Genomic DNA, 17,528 nt, shown 5'->3' on the forward strand with positions numbered 1-17,528 from the left:
ACCTGATGTCCACGTGACAGGGGCTGCATCACTATCTGTCAGGCTGTTCCCAAAGATCTTCACTGCCAATTCATACACAAAGCGATCTTCAGTGGGAAAGTACAGTTGGCTTATTAGATGCTGCAAGATTAGATGCAGTGGGTATTTATGTGCTTATATACTTGAAATTTAATTGTGGTATTAGTTAGTATCATCAGCGGTAGAGTTGCTGCCTCATAGCGCCAGAGACCCCGGTTCGATCCTGACTACGGGTGCTCTCTGTGCGGAGTTTGCACGTTCTCCCCGTGACCTGCGTGGGTTTTTTGCGAGATCTTCGGTTTCCCCGCACACTCCAAAGACGTGCGGGTTTGTAGGTTAATTGGCCGGGCATGAATGAAAAGATTGTCCCCCAGTGTGTGTGTGTGTGTGTGTGTGTGTGTGTGTGTGTGGAAAGTGCTAGCGTGTGGGGATTGCTGGCCAGCCAGCGGGCTGGATGGACCGAAGGGCCTGTTTCCGTGTTGTTGTCACTAGAGTCCAGAGTCTGAAGTCATGAATGTCGCTGGAGTTTAGAAGATTGAGGGGGGGATCTTATAGAAACTTACAAAATTCTTAAGGGGTTGGACAGGCTAGATGCAGGAAGATTGTTCCCGATGTTGGGGAAGTCCAGGACAAGGGGTCACAGTTTAAGGATAAAGGGGAAATCCTTTAGGACCGAGATGAGAAAAACTTTTTTCCCACACAGAGAGTGGTGAATCTCTGGAATTCTCTGCCACAGAAAGTAGTTGAGGCCACAGTTCATTGGTTATATTTAAGAGGGAGTTAGATGTGGCCCTTGTGGCTAAAGGGATCAGGGGGTATGGAGAGAAGGCAGGTACAGGATACTGAGTTGGATGATCAGCCATGATTATATTGAATGGCGGTGCAGGCTCGAAGGGCCGAATGGCCTACTCCTGCACCTATTTTCTATGTTTCTATGTCCAGGGAGGGGTTTGGATTTGGCAGCGTTGGTTGAACGGTGTGTATGGGGGAGAGGGGGGGCAAGTGAAGAGACTAGGAGTTTGAAGAAGAAAGTACCTGCCATCTTTCCATCAGTTGATCTTACTCGTGGGGCAAATGGACGGCTTGGACAGTGAATAAAGATGTCTATTCCCAGTGTCGGGGGAAATCAAGAACAAAAGGCCAAAGGTTTAAGGTGAGAGGAGAACGATTTACCAGGAACCTGAGTCACAACCTTTTCACACAGAGGGTGGTGGGTCTATGGGACAAGCTTCCAAAGGTAGCAGTTGAGGCAGGTACATTAACAACATATAAAAGACATTCAAACAGGTGCATGGACACAGGGAGGAAAGATTTAGAGGTGTATGGACCAAGCATGGGTAAATAGGACCAGCTTGGATGGGACATCCTGATCGGCACAGACTTGTTGGGCCGAAGGGCCTGTTTTCTTTCTGTTTGATGCAATGGCTCCACATTTAATGTCATGCAATGGATTGACAAGGTGATCACAAAACAGCCAACTCATTAAACCAGTATTTGGACACTGAACACTGAACATTTCCTTAACCCTGAAATTAAACAAATTACAAGTTGTTAAATGCCAATATTATCCATATATTAATAACATATATGTAATAATATATCTGACGGGTTCCCCCGTCCCACTGTACGAGGTAATTCACGAGCCCTCCCGAGTTTCCCCCGATTCGAATTCGGAGAATTACGGCTATAGCCGCTCGTAGGTACCCGGGGCTCTCGTGGACACTGTTCTTCACGAGTTACCGCGTTTCCCGAGTACCTGCCGTTAGCGTTACGAGCCGCTAAGAGACGACCACGAGCTCCGACGTACCCGCTACGTACTTCCCACCAGTTTGATTATTTTTTAAACTCGGGAGAGCTCTTGAATTACCTGGTACAGTGGGGCAGGGGCATTATGGGGAGAAGGCAGGAGAATGGGGTTAGGAGGGAGAGATAGATCAGCCACGATTGAATGGCGGAGTAGACTTGATGGGCCGAATGGCCTAATTCTGCTTCTATTTTTCATGACCTTTTGATATATCTTTACAGTTCAATAAACACAGGCCATTTTTATCGCACAGGAAGTTGCCAATGTTGTCATGGTTCCCTGTATGGTTGACATACTAATGAGTAATTTCCCAGTTCTATAAGGTGCCATAATTGTTTCAGCATGAATAGAATTCCCAGTGCCATCAGCAGGCCACTGATTAGATTAGAGTCTGGAGAAGTGTCCCGCCCAGAAGCGTTGCCTGTCCATTCCCTCCGCAGATGCCGCCTGTCCCGTCGAGTTCCTCCGACACTTTGTAACTGGAGGTAAACCTGCATACTGGTTCCATCCTACACACACTGGGGACAACTTACAGAAGCCAATTAACCTACAAACCTGCGGGGAATGCGGGACGAAACCGGAGCACCTGGAGAAAACCCACGCGGTCACAGGGAGAATGTGGTCACGGTCGAACCCGGGTCTCTGGGCGCTGTGAGGTGGCAACTCTACCGCTGCGCAACCGTGCCGCTGACACACACCACACACACACACACACACACACACACACACCACACACCACACACACACACACACACACACACACACACACACACACACACACACACACACACACACACACACACACACACACACACACACACACACACACACACCACACACACACACACACACACACACACACACACACACACACACACACACACACACACACACACACACACACACACACACACACACACACAGAGAGAATCCTTGGTCCTTTCTAGGCCACAGACCCGATCAAAGCCTGATTGCCAATAGGTGCAGGGGTCAACGGTTCATCTCAGGACGAGCCCTTCATGTTTAGTTCAGTTTAGTTTAGAGATACAGAGCGGAAACAGGCCCTTCGGCCCATCGGGTCGGCGCCGGCCAGCGATCCCCACACATTAACACTATCCTACACACACTAGTGACAATTTTTACATTTCCCAAGCCCATTAACCTACAAGCCTGTACGTCTTTGGAGGAAACCGAAGATCTTGGAGAAAACCCACGCGGGTCACGGGGAGAACGTGCAAACTCCACACAGATAGCACCCGTAGTTTGTGATCGAACCCGGGTCTCCGGCGCCACTGTGGCCGGCCTGAACGGGCTGACGGAGAAGAGGTCCTTACCGTTCTGGGAGGCGATCAAATGCAGCTGGGAGGACGGCCCGTTGGTGGAGGTGATACCGGCGAAGGGGACGGAGAGCTGGACATTGAGCAGCTGAAGACGTTCCTTCTTGGCCGAGAGGCTCATGATCTGTTCCTGCAGCCTCCTGTTATCCAGCTGGAGCAGGTGCAGCGACTTCAACATGTCCACGACTGGAAGGATCAAACACGGCAAGTTAGTCACTTATGGAAATGATTAGTCACTTTGTGGAAATAATCCCCCCACTTCCCGCACGCTGCCCCATAAATCTTTACACAAGCCAGGGTAAGCTGCGGACATGGCTAATCTCCTCCAGAATCCTGCACCTTCACACGTCTGCTGTTGACATCTGCAGCATTACTGCCAGCTATATCCCTTCTAATGAACACAGTGGAATAAAATATTCAATGATGCAGGAAAATTATTCCCGGTGTTGGGCAAGTCCAGGACAAGGGGTCACAGTTTAAGGATAAGGGGGAAATCCTTTAGGACCGAGATGAGAAAAACATTTTTCACACAGAGAGTGGTGAATGCCATGACATATATGATTGTTATGATCAGCCATGATCATAATGCATTTCGTTGTCTCTGTACTGTACACTGACAATGACAATTAAAATTGAATCTGAATCTGAATCTGAATCTGAATCTCTGGAATTCTCTGCCACAGAAGGTAGTTGAGGCCACAGTTCATTGGCAATATTTAAGAGGGAGTTAGTTGTGGCCCTTGTGGCTAAAGGGATCAGGGGGAATGGAGAGAAGGCAGGTACAGGATACTGAGTTGGATGATCAGCCACGATCATATTGAATGGCGAATGGTGCAGGCTCGAGGGGCTGAATGGCCTCTACTCCTGCACCTATTGTCTATGTTTCTATGTTTCTATGACCACGGGGGTTTCCTCCAGGTGTTTCGGTTTCGGTTTCCTCCCGAAAGGCGTGCGGGTTTGTAGGTTATTTGGGGCTCAGTAAATTGCTCCTCAAGCGTGATGAGGAAGTAGGATAACATAGAACGAGTGTGAACGAACGGGTGATCGATGGTCGGTGTGGACTCAGATCTACCTCTCCCTCTCAACCCCATTCTCCTGCCTTCTCCCCGTAACCTCTAACCGTCTCCCGCAGCCCGGCCACGACCCCAAAACACAGTAACCCCTGCATTCAAACCAGGGTGAATGACGGTGCAGGCTAGAAGGGCCGAATGGACTACTCCTGTACCTACTGTCTATTGTCCCTGTGCAACAATGAAAGTCGAGCAAAACTTCACATTGATAAATTCTAAGAGCAGAATTAGGCCGATTGCATCCAAAATTGGTTCGGTCAGAGAAAGCAGACAGTCAACATATAAGATTATAGAAACATAGAAACAAAGAAATTAGGTGCAGGAGTAGGCCATTCGGCCCTTCGAGCCTGCACCGCCATTCAATATGATCATGGCTGATCATCTAACTCAGTATCCCGTACCTGCCTTCTCTCCATACCCTCTGATCCCCTTAGCCACAAGGGCCACATCTAACTCCCTCTTAAATATAGCCAATGAACTGGCCTCGACTATCCTCTGTGGCAGAGAGTTCCAGAGATTCACCACTCTCTGTGTGAAAAAAGTTCTTCTCATCTCAGTTTTAAAGGATTTCCCCCTTATCCTTAAGCTGTGACCCCTTGTCCTGGACTTCCCTAACATCGGGAACAATCTTCCTGCATCCAGCCTGTCCAACCCCTTAAGAATTTTGTAAGTTTCTATAAGATCCCCTCTCAATCTTCTAAATTCTAGAGAGTATAAAAAAAAAGTCTAAACCAAATCTATCCAGTCTTTATATTGATTATATTGAAACATATAAGATTGATAAGGGTTTGGACACGCTAGAGGCAGGAAACATGTTCCCGATGTTGGGGGAGTCCAGAACCAGGGGCCACAGTTTAAGAATAAGGAGTAAGCCATTTAGAACGGAGACGAGGAAACACTTTTTCTCACAGAGAGTGGTGAGTCTGTGGAATTCTCTGCCTCAGAGGGCGGTGGAGGCCGGTTCTCTGGATACTTTCAAGAGAGAGCTAGATAGGGCTCTTAAAGATAGCGGAGTCAGGGGATATATGGGGAGAAGGCAGGAACGGGGGTACTGATTGGGGACGATCAGCCATGATCACATTGAATGGCGGTGCTGGCTCGAAGGGCCGAATGGCCTCTACTCCTGTACCTATTGTCTATTGTCTATAATGGCATTCTCCAGCCATCTCCCCTTAACCATGCTGTATCTCTAATACTAAAAGCACGTTGGGCATTGTCATCATGAACACACCCTGCACTTACTGTCAATGCCTCCTTCACCACTCCAGTGTTTGTCCAGTAACTCCTCGATGTTGGACGTTGTCTGTGGTACATTCTCCAGCTGACCGGGTATCGTCTGATCATAGAGCATGGACAAGCCACCGATAGGAGATCTGGAACAAATAGGGTAGGGGTGAAGTGAGCGGGTCGAATCGTAAACTAAACAGCATGAATATCACCCCCTAGATTCCACTTGAGTTGGATAGGGCTCTTGTAGATAGCCGAATGGAGGGATATGGGGAGAAGGCAGGAACGGGGTACTGATTGTGGATGATCAGCCATGATCACAGTGAATGGCGGTGCTGGCTCGAAGGGCCAAATGGCCTACACCTACACCAGTCTTCCCGAGTACCTGCCGTTAGATGCAGGAAGATTGTTCCCAATGTTGGGGAAGTCCAGGACAAGGGGTCACAGTTTAAGGATAAAGGGGAAATCCTTTAGGACTGAGATGAGAAAACCATTTTTCACACAGAATCTCTGGAACCTCTGCCACAGAGGTTAGTTGAGGCCACAGTTCATTGGCTATATTTAAGAGGGAGTTAGATGTGGCCCTTGTGGCTAAAGGGATCAGGGGGTATGGAGAGAAGGCAGGTACAGGATACTGAGTTGGATGATCAGCCATGATCATATTGAATGGCGGTGCAGGCTCGAAGGGCCGCATGGCCTACTCCTGCACCTATTTTCTATGTTTCTATGTTAGCGTTACGAGCCGCTAGGAGACGTCCCCGAGCTCCGACGTACCCGCTACGTCCATTCTCCGTGCTTACCACGAGTTTGATTTTTTTAAAACTCGGGAGAGTTCTTGAATGAACACGTACAGTGGGACAGGGCTTGAAGTGTAAGATTAGTGTGGAGGGCGCTTGTTGTTCAGTATAGGCTCGATGGGCCGAGTGGACATTTGCTTTGGACTTTAGTGTGCAGAAACAAGCCATTTTGCCCGCTGTGTCCGTGTCGACCAGCGATTCCCGTATACTAGCACTGTCCTACACACACTCGGGACACTTTTACAATGAATGTGATGGAACAGGAACAGTGGCGCAGGGTAGAGAGAATGAACGGTGACCTCCTTTTCCAATGCTACTAAAGAGGTCCTAGATATAATGAATGATATTTTAGTCGCATGACAAGTGATATTCTTGGTCTTGCAGAGCTAGGGTATACAAAGAGGCACCACATAAAGGGCGTCGGCAAAGTGATAAATATTCCATGTTACGCAAACCAGTTTTAACACCTTCCATTTGTGGCCCCCCCCCCCTTAGATCTCGGCGCGTCCCCCACACAGGGGCCCGTTTTGTTAATGCTAAATAATTTGCTAATTAATGCCCCTTGGCCAAACCAGAGATTAGCACAATACAGACAAGATATACGGAATAGAGTAGCGTGCAACATTTACGTCGGAGAAAGACTTCCTCTGGAAGAACTGCCCCTGCAGACAAAACTGCAATCATTGTCATCGATGTCAGGCTCTGAAAGGGAAGCAAGAGAGGGAATTAATATCGTTCCTCTTGTACACATACTGGATATGTGTTGACTTTGCTGTGACTTCCTCAGCTCCTACCCTCAGCCTTTGACAACTCTCAAGTTCCTCCAAACCTGGCCCCCTTGGGTCTCTCTCTGACTCCCTCCACCCACCACAGGTGACTCTATGATCGACACAAAATGCTGGAGCAACTCAGCGGGACAGGCAGCATCTCTGGGCAGAAGGGATGGGTGACGTTTCGGGTTGAGACCCTTCTTTAGACGGTCTCGACCCGAAACGTCACCCATTCCTTCTCTGCCTACTGCCTATCCCGCCAAGTTACTCCAGCATTTTGTCTTTTTTCGGCTTACACCAGCACCTGCAGTTCCTTCCCGACTCTATGACTCGGTGGTTTGCAGAATGGCAGAATTATTCCAGCACAGGAGAGAGCTAGTTAGCCCATAGATAGAGTATCTATTCAGTCCCATTCTTCAGACTTTACAGATACAACATGGAAACAGGCCCTTCGACCCACCAAGCCCACACGGACCAGCGATCACCCCGTACACTAGCACTACCCAAGTTGACTGAAAATGTGCTATATAAATAGGGACAATTTACAATTTTTCCCAAAGCCAACTGACCTGTCTGCCTTTGGAGTGTGGGAGGAAACCGGAGCACCCGGAGAAAACCCAGCAATCGTACAAACAGACAGCACCCATAGTTGGGATCGAACCCACATCTCTGGTGCTGTAAGGCAGCAACTCGACTGCTGAACCACTGTGCCACCCACAACCTCAATTGTCGATCTCCGTTATAAACCAGCATCTGCTGCTCCTTCCTACAAAACAGCTCTAACGTGTCTAAAGTTTTTTGTATGACTGTCAAGGAAAAATAATTTAGTTGCCTCTTCATTGAAGACAATGGCTGAATTAAATGGAATCAAGTCAAGTCTGAGACCCTTCGTTGGAACGGTCTGGGGAAGGATGGCAGATTGAAGCTTGCACTCCGTTCCTCTCTCCATGATACTTTTCCAACACTTCCTAATCTTATTACAGACTTGATGCATCCTCATCTGTGAGGCTTTGCGATAACCAAGTCCGGATTAACCAAGTCAGAAAGGATCGGAAACAAACATGAATTACATCCGGACAAAAACTGCCTCAGAAAATCGAGCCGTGCTCACTAGTGGAGTTAAGTTACGTCCAAAGACTCCTAGTCATGGGGCTTGTCATGGGCCCCAGGAAAAGAAGGCTCTGCAGAGAGTTGTGCGTTCGGCCGAACGCACTATGGGATCTTCACTCGCCCCCCCCCCCCCCCCCCTGCAGGAACTATACATCAGGAGGTGCAACTCCAGAGCCAATAAAATCATGGGAGACCCCTTCCACCCCTGCAACGGACTGTTCCAGCCGCTACGGTCAGGAAAACGCCTCCGTTGCCATGCGGTGAGAACGGAGAGGTTGAGAAGGAGTTTCTTCCCAGAGGCCATTCGGACTGTAAACGCCAATCTCACCAGGGACTAACTTTACTGAACCTTTTTCCTTCCACCCACAATATTTAATATGTAAAAGAATATGTGATTGTGTTTTATTGTTTGTCTGTTTGTCTTTTTGCACAAAGTCCGCGAGCATTGCCACTTTTCATTTCACTGCACATCTCGTATGTGTATGGGACGAATAAACTTGACTTGACTTGACTTGAGAGGAGAGCTTACCTACCTGAAGAAAGGGTCTCGACCCAAAACGCCACCCATTCCTTCTGTCCAGAGATGCTGCCTGTCCCGCTGAGTTACTCCAGCTTTTAGTTTGGGTACATCTTTACCTACCTGTTTGACTGGTTTCTACGGGATTCAGAAGCGAGGAGATGGATGACCCTGGTGTTATTGGTCCTCCAAAGACATTGGAAGGAGTCAGGCTGTACGATGAGCCGGGTAGGGAGAATACCTGCACAGGTAAAACAGAACAATGAGAGTGGTCTAGAGAGGCAAGGGTGTTTTAAGACTAGAGAGGAGGAGGAGAGGGAGAGGGGAGGAGGAGGAGAGGAAGGGAGGAGAGCGGAGGAGAGGGGAGGGCAGGAGAGGTGATGAGGGGAGTAGATGAGTGGAGGGGATGGGAGAGAGTAGGAGGGAAGAGGGGAGAGGTGGAGAGGAGAGCTGGATAGGGCTCTTAAAGATAGCGGAGTCAGGGGATATCGGTAGAAGGCAGGAACGGGGTACTGATTGGGGATGATCAGCCACGATCACATTGAATGGCGGTGCTGGCTTGAAGGGCCGAATGGCCTACTCCTGCGTCTATTGGCTATTGTATGTCGCGAAACTGAACAATGAAATTGGCTTCTGTAGATTGTCCGTAGTGCGTAGGATAGTGTATGTACGGGTGATCGATGGTCAGCATGTACTCGGTGGGCCGAAGGGCCTGTTTCCACGCTGTGTCTCTATAAACTATGTTTAGTTTCTCTCGATCCAATCACCCTTCAGCTAACAATGAACCATTCAACATTTCCTTATCATCGCCTGATATTGTCCTATGTTTGATATGTCGTTTTCACACCTAGCACCTCCATACCTCTAGATCCCTTTCCCCTGACTCTCAGCCTGAGGAAGGGTCTCGACCCAAAACGCCACCCGTTCCTTCTCTCCAGAGACAGAGATTTCTCAGATTGCATTTTAAAAGTAGATCCCCAAAGCTGAAACTCTACCTTTGACAGGGATGAAATAGGGAATTGATCCCGATCCAAAGAGCTTCCAGCCTGCACATTCCCTTCCCTTTACCTTGAGCAGTTCCAATGAAAAGACATATACATAGAAACATAGAAAATAGGTGCAGGAGTAGGTCATTCGGCCCTTCGAGCCTGCACCACCATTCAATATGATCATGGCTGATCATCCAACTCAGTATCCCATCCCTGCCTTCTCTCCATAACCCCTCATCCCTTTAGCCACAAGGGCCACATCTAACTCCCTCTTAAATATAGCCAATGATCTGTGGCCTCAACTACCTTCTGTGGCAGAGAATTCCACAGATTCACCACTCTCTGTGTGAAAAGAAATGTTTTTCTCATCTCGGTCCGAAAAGACTTTCCCCTTATCCTTAAACTGTGTGACCCCTTGTTCTGGACTTCCCTAATATAGAAACATAGAAACATAGAAATTAGGTGCAGGAGTAGGCCATTCGGCCCTTCGAGCCTGCACCGCCATTCAATATGATCATGGCTGATCATCCAACTCAGTATCCCATCCCTGCCTTCTCTCCATAACCCCTGATCCCTTTAGCCACACGGGCCACATCTAACTCCCTCTTTATATATAGCCAATGAACTGTGGCCTCAACTACCTTCTGTGGCAGAGAATTCCACAGATTCACCACTCTCTGTGTGTGAAAAGAAAAATGTTTTTCTCATCTCGGTCCGAAAAGACTTTCCCCTTGTCCTTAAACTGTGTGACCCCTAGTTCTGGACTTCCCTAATATAGAAACATAGAAACATAGAAATTAGGTGCAGGAGTAGGCCATTCGGCCCTTCGAGCCTGCACCGCCATTCAATATGATCATGGCTGATCATCCAACTCAGTATCCTGTACCTGCCTTCTCTCCATACCCCCTGATCCCTTTAGCCACAAGGGCCACATCTAACTCCCTCTTAAATATAGCCAATGAACTGTGGCCTCAACTACCTTCTGCTGCAGAGAATTCCACAGATTCACCACTCTCTGTGTGAAAAAAGTTCTTCTCATCTCGGTTTTAAAGGATTTCCCCCTTATCCTCAAGCTGTGACCCCTTGTCCTGGACTTCCCTAACATCGGGAACAATCTTCCTGCATCTAGCCTGTCCAACCCCTTAAGAATTTTGTCAGTAAAACATTAATAAAAAGGTATAAATCTCACCATGTTGCATCGTTTGAACGCATGAAGTGTACGGATTGGTGGTTCGGAAGGGAACGACAGGCCCATCAACGGGAGATTTATTCCCCAGCAAGGCTGCAAATTATTAACATGCGGGGAGGTAAAGCAGTGCTCCTTGCCTTGAAAATTATTGGGTGTGAAGGGCAAGGGGAAGAGAAGGGTGAGACAGCAACCAGACTCATTGAAACCCACCGGATAATGAGAGGCCTGGGTAGAGGGAACTTGGAGAGGATGTTTCTTTTTTTTAAATTAAAAAAAAAAAAATTTTTATTTTTAATTAGAAGTAAGTACAATCATATGGCACCAAAGACACCTGATATATGTTTTCATAATACCTTTTATGTCCAGCTTTTTGTTATAACAAAGAAGAATAAGAATAAGAAAAATAAATTAGGTAGTAGAGGATGGAAAGACGGGAGATATATAGTGTGTGTAGAAGCAGGGAAAAGAAGAATGAGTGAAGAAAGTTGAAGAAAAGAAAATAGGAAAAAGAGAATAAGAAATAAAGAAAAGAAGTAAGGAGATCATTGTTTAAAATCTTCACCATCCCTCGTCCAGTCCTGAAACTGTTTTTACAATTGTGTTGCACCATATGATTCCAAACATAATAATATAATAATAACTGTATTTATAAAGCACTTTAAACAACTGCAGTTGCCACAAAGTGCTGTACATGAGAACTCATGGACAAGAAGTTATTACAAACCATTAAAAACCGTAAAACAAAGGACTATAAAAACAGTAAAAATTAAAAGACATTAAAAGCACTAAAACAGGAGCGATGTCTCAGCCAGTGTCGAAAGCCAGAGAATAAAAGTGAGTTTTTAGGGTGGATTTGAAGATGGACAGTGAAGGGGCCTGTCTGATGTGCAACGGCAAGGTGTTCCAGAGTGCCGGAGCAGCAACAGAAAAGGCTCTTTCCCCACTGAGCTTCCGCTTAGACCTTGGTACCTCAAGGAGCAGCTGGCCAGCTGACCTGAGGCAGCGGGCAGGAGCGTATGGGTGGAGCAGCTCAGAGAGGTAAGGCGGGGCGAGCCCATTCAACGATTTAAAAACAAATAACAGAATTTTAAAATGAACTTGAAAGTGCACTGGGAGCCAGTGAAGGGAGGCCAAAATTGGCGTAATGTGCTCCCTCTTTCGAGTTCCGGTTAAGAGGCGAGTGGCAGCATTTTGAACCAGCTGGAGACGAGCCAAATGGAGACCAACTCATTATGGATTGGTCTGATTTATCTATTAGGAGGAATCGCATTTCCTCAAGATGTGCGGTGTCCAACATGCTTGGGATGAGAGGATGTTTCTAGTGCAGCGAAGGTTTACAAGGTTAATTCCCGGGATGGTGGGACTGTCATATGCTGAGAGAATGGAGCAGCTGGGCTTGTACACTCTGGAGTTTAGAAGGATGAGAGGGGATCTCATTGAAACATATAAGACTGTTAAGGGTTTGGACACGCTAGAGGCAGGAAACATGTTCCCGATGTTGGGGGGAGTCCAGAACCAGGGGGTTTAAGAATAAGGGGTAAGCCATTTAGAACGGAGACGAGGAAACACTTTTTCTCACAGAGAGAGGTGAGTCTATGGAATTCTCTGCCTCAGAAGGCGGTGGAGGCAGGTTCTCTGGATGCTTTCAAGAGAGAGCTAGATAAGGGCTCTTAAAAATGGCGGAGTCAGGGGATATGGGGGAGAAGGCCGGGACGGGGTACTGATTGGGGATGATCAGCCACGATCACATTGAATGGCGGTGCTGGTTCGAAGGGCCGAATGTCCTACTCCTGCACCTATTGTCTATTGTCTATTGTTTTCACCAGTGGGAGAGAAATAAGACCAGCCTTGGAATAAAAGGACACACTTTGGTGACTTTTCGGGTCGAAACCCTTCAACAGACTGCTTCTGATTGCGGCCTGATTGGAGGGTCTCGACCCGAAATGTCCCCTAATCTTTTTCTCCAGGCAACTTAACAATCCTGTGCTCACACCTCAGCACATCCTGACCAACGCCTTTTTAAATTGGTGATCGACACAAAATGCCGGGAGTGACACAGCGGGACAGGCAGCATCTCTGGAGAGAAAGAATGGGTGACGTTTCGGGTCCTTCTGTCCAAAGATGCTGCCTTTGTCCCACCTGAGTTACTACAGCATTTTGGTGTCTATCTTCGGTGTAAACCAGCATCTGCAGTTCTTTCCTACACATATCTTTATCAATTGAGTCTTAAATTTGGGTGTAACTGTCCACTTTAGCGTGGGAGTGGGGCTTTTATGATCGAGTGAGAGAGATAACATCGACAGGATGCTCTACCTATAACCCTTAGGTGATCTGATGACATCATCTCTCTCTCCTCCTCGGCCAGGCAAGGGTTAATAGACAGGGGGCCAGGTATGGTGTGAGGTTACGTGATGACGTGCGTTCCCCTAACCACAGATTGATGTTAAACCAGCAGGTGGCACTCCAGGCTGGCCCACACAACACACACACACACACACAGGTTAACAACAGGTAACCCTCCGGCATTTTCGCCACCTCCAACGGGATCCCACCACTGGCCACATCTACCAATCTCCTCCCCTTTCGGCTTTCCGCAGAGACCGCTCCCTCCGTAACTCCCCGGTCAATTCGTCCCTTCCCACCCAAACCACCCCCTCCCCTGGTACTTTCCCTTGCAACCGCAGGAAATGCTACACTTGTCGCTTTACCTCCCCCCCTCGACTCCATCCAAGGACCCAAGCGGTCTTTCAAGCCCAGGTGTGGCAGAGGTTCACCTGCACCTCCTCCAACCTCATCTACTGCATCCGCTGCTCTAGGTGTCAACTGCTCTACATCGGTGAGACCAAGCACAGGCTTGGCGATCGCTTCGACCAACACCTCCGCTCGGTCCGCAATAACCAACCTGATCTCCCGGTGGCTCAGCACTTCAACTCCCCCTCCCATTCCCAATCCGACCTTTCTGTCCTGGGCCTCCTCCATGGCCAGAGTGAGGCCCACCGCAAATTGGAGGAGCAGCACCTCATATTTCGCTTGGGCAGTTTACACCCCAGCGATATGAACATTGACTTCTCCAATTACAGGTAGTAGTCCCTTGCTTTCTCCCTCCTTCTCCTCCACTTCCCAGCTCTCCCACAGACCACTGTCTCCGCCTCTTCCTTTCTTCTTCCCGCCCCTCCCCCTCCACATCAGTCTGAAGAAGGGTCTCGACCCGAAACGTCGCCTATTCCTTCGCTCCATAGACGCTGCCTAGATGGTGTAGTGCCAGGAGTCAGTACTTTAGAAGCCATCCTAAGAAATCACATGTATAAATTCATTTGCAGGATAAATGACTCTAAAAATGTTATTATTGTGGCCTTGTCAAACATAAGGGTTAGCACCACACGCTACTAATCCCAGTTGTGAAGCCACTGGTATCGTTGTCTCGTTGTAGGACATCGATCATTCTTTTATTCTGGATTTTTAACATGTATTGTGTTTTTTAATATAATTTATGATGCTTTTATAAGTGACTAGACCAAGTGCAGACCCGTTGGGTCTGCTCCCCCAATGCAGCCGTTCCCTACCCGTAGCCCCCACAGGAGACGTGGTCCTCCAACTCAAGCGGCTCAGGAATCAGCAGTGCGGCTGTTTTTAAATGGCGTCTTTGAGGCGAGATGCGGGCGCCGGCAGCCGTTATGGTCGCTGGCCAGCAGGAGGCGACAAAATGAGTGAGTGGGGGGGGGGGGGGGGGAGAAGGATTTTATTAAAAATGTGTACAACGAAATTTACTGAGGAGTGGACACTTGGAATGGTAAGTGAAATCTCTACCGAAATGGAAAAAATCAGGGCAGCTTCTATGGGTGAGAAGCCAGTTTATTTTTGAAATATTGGGGGAGGGGGGGGGAGAAGGATTTGATTAAAAAATGTGTACATAAACACCACACGAAATGTAATGAGGAGCGGATACTTTGAAAGAAAAGTGGAATCTCTACCGAAATGGAAAAGATCTCGGCAATTGTGCGTCTGGATTCGGCGTGGCAAGGAATCAAAGGAAGAAAGGCGGCCGGCAGCCGTACATGTAAATGGATCCATTCCGATTGGACATCTGCCAGCATTGGGCATTGTGACATCACACGATGGAACGAATCAAAAGGCAGAAAGGCAGCCGGACGGCAGGCGGCAGCCACACAGTTTTAATATATAACTAGACCAAGTGCAGACCCGTTGGGTCTGCTCCCCCAATGGTGTGATCCCCCAACCCAATATTCCACCATGCACCCGTCTCCTCCAATGGAACTGAAGCCGTTCTCAAAAGTAAGATTCCAGCACTGCCCTGCCTCTTTAAAAAAAAAAAATCCAATGGCACCTCCCCTGCCTGCTGCAGCAGTGAAAAGTTCAGTGTTCCTGTCTTGCAACTTTGTTTCGAAGTGTGTTGGAAGCTGACATGTAAATAGAGAAGCCTGTTTATTTTTTGAAATACTTGGGGTTGGGGGGGGGGGGGGGGAGAAGGATTTGATTAAAAACATGTACTTCAACACGACAAAATGAAATGAGGAGCGGATACTTAGAAAGAAAAGCGAAATCTCTACCGAAATGGAAAATATCTCGGCGATTGCGCGTCTGGATTCGGCGTGGCAAGGAATCAAAGGAAGAAAGGTGGCCGGCAGCCGTACATGTAAATGGATCCATTCCGATTGGACATCTGCGAGCATCGGCCATTCCGATTGGACATCTGCGAGCATTGGGCATTGTGACATCACACGATGGAACGAATCAAAAGGCAGAAAGGCATCCGGACGGCAGCCGGTCGGATGGCACGAGAGTTTTATATAATAATAGATAGATATAGATACACTAAGATTTTATATGTACTATTTGAGATTTTTTAATATGCAATGCATTTTTTAATGTAATGTTGCCCCTTGTCTGGACCTCGAGTCCATATTATTATTATTATTATTATTATTATTATTATTATTATATCTCTGTCTCTCGTTTCCCTCTCACCTGACTCTCATTCTGAACCCGAAACGTCACCTATTCCTTTTCTCCAGATATGCCTGCACTTGCTGGAGTTTAGGAGAATGAGGGGAGGGGACCTCATTGAAACACAAAGAACAGTGAAAGGCTTGGATAGAGTGGGTGTGGAGAGGATGTTTCCACTAGTGGGAGAGTCTCAGACTAGAGGTCATAGCCTCACAATTGAAGGACATTCTTTGAGGAAGGAGATGAGAATTCTTTAGTCAGCGGGTGGTGAATCTGTGGAATTCTTTGCCGCAGAAGGCTGTGGAGGCCAAGTCAGTGGGTTTTGAAGGCAGAGATAGATAGATGGAGAAACTCAGCGGGTGCAGCAGCATCTATGGAGCGAAGGAAATAGGCAACGTTTCGGCCCGAGTTTCTCCAGCTTTTTTGTGTAACCTTCGATTCTCCACCATCTGTAGTTCCTTCTTAAACAGAGATAGAAAGATTCTTGATTTGTACAGGTGTCAGAGGTTATGGGGAGAAGGCAGGAGGATGGGGTTAGGAGGGAGAGATAGATCAGCCATGATTGAATGGCGGAGTAGACTTGATGGGCCAAATGGCCTAATTCTACTCCTATCACTTATGACCTTGTGAGCTCACTTATGCTGCCTGACCCGCTGAGTTACTCCAGCGTTTTGTGTCCTTGCGTCTTGTCGGTCCTTACCTGGGAAGAGGTGATGGAGGAAGTGGCAGCCATGGAGCCAGGTAGAGAGGAACGGCTCAGGTGCATCAGGTGCGAAGTGCGGTGAGGATGCGTGAGGATATTGGAGGAGAGGGGAGTACTGCAGCCGGCTCCTAGTACACCGCCGCTGAGCGACAGGGGGATCTCCTTGTGCACGTAGACACCTGGCGGGCCAAACACAATCGACATCAGTAACACAACAGAGAACATGCCAGTACTGCTGCCCGACAGACAGACAGAACCCAACGTGGTGAAAAAACAAACGTTAAAGGCAGCGAGCGACCTGCAAAGATCACAGCCGGGGCGGAGGTTAGAGACAATAGACAATAGGTGCAGGAGTAGAGGCCATTCGGCCCTTCAAGCCAGCACCGCCATTCAATGTGATTATGGCTGATCATCCCCAATCAGTACCCCGTTCCTGCCATATCCCCTGACACCGCTATTTTTAAGAGCCCTATCGAGCTCTCTCTTGAAAGCTATCAATCAATTGGGCAGCAGCCTGGCTCAGCGGTAGACTTGTCTTGTAGTGCTTTCCGTGTCAGAGGCCTGGGTTCGATCGCGACTACGTGTGCAGAATGTGTACGTGTGTTTTCTCCGAGATCTACTCTTTCCTCCCACCCTCCAAAAGACGTGCAGGCTGTATAGGTAGACAAAAATGCTGGAGAAACTCAGCGGGTGCAGCAGCATCTACGGAGCGAAGGTTTGTAGGTTAATTGGCTTGGTGAATGTAAAAATTGTCCCCAGTGTGTGTAGGATCGTGTTAGTGAGCGAGCGGGGATCGCTGGTCGGCGCCGACCCGGTGGGCCGAAGGTCCTGTTTCTCCGCTGTATCTCTAAACTAAACTAAATTCTAGAGGGACCGTGGTCTCGAGTGTAGATAAAATGTGCAGGAAGTAACTGCAGTTGCTGGTTTACACTGAAAGTAGACACAAAATGCTGGAGTAACTCAATAGGTCAGGCAGTATCAATGGAGAATAGGAATAGATTTCAGCTCTGTAGAAGGGTCTCGACTCTCCCT

General features: G+C 48.0%; 1 protein-coding gene across 1 annotated transcript in view; it reads right to left on the reverse strand.

Moving 5' to 3' along the window:
- LOC129710098 (protein AF-10-like) overlaps positions 1 to 17,528 on the reverse strand; it is a 167,456-nt gene that overhangs the window by 24,186 nt on the left and 125,742 nt on the right. The window contains 5 exon segments of the mRNA XM_055656816.1: positions 3,157 to 3,345; positions 5,472 to 5,602; positions 6,883 to 6,955; positions 8,774 to 8,891; positions 16,494 to 16,675. Coding sequence (XP_055512791.1) covers positions 3,157 to 3,345; positions 5,472 to 5,602; positions 6,883 to 6,955; positions 8,774 to 8,891; positions 16,494 to 16,675 — 693 coding nt within the window.

Source organism: Leucoraja erinacea, chromosome 27, assembly GCF_028641065.1.
Source record: "Leucoraja erinacea ecotype New England chromosome 27, Leri_hhj_1, whole genome shotgun sequence".
In the NCBI taxonomy this organism is placed as follows: Eukaryota; Metazoa; Chordata; class Chondrichthyes; order Rajiformes; family Rajidae; genus Leucoraja; species Leucoraja erinaceus.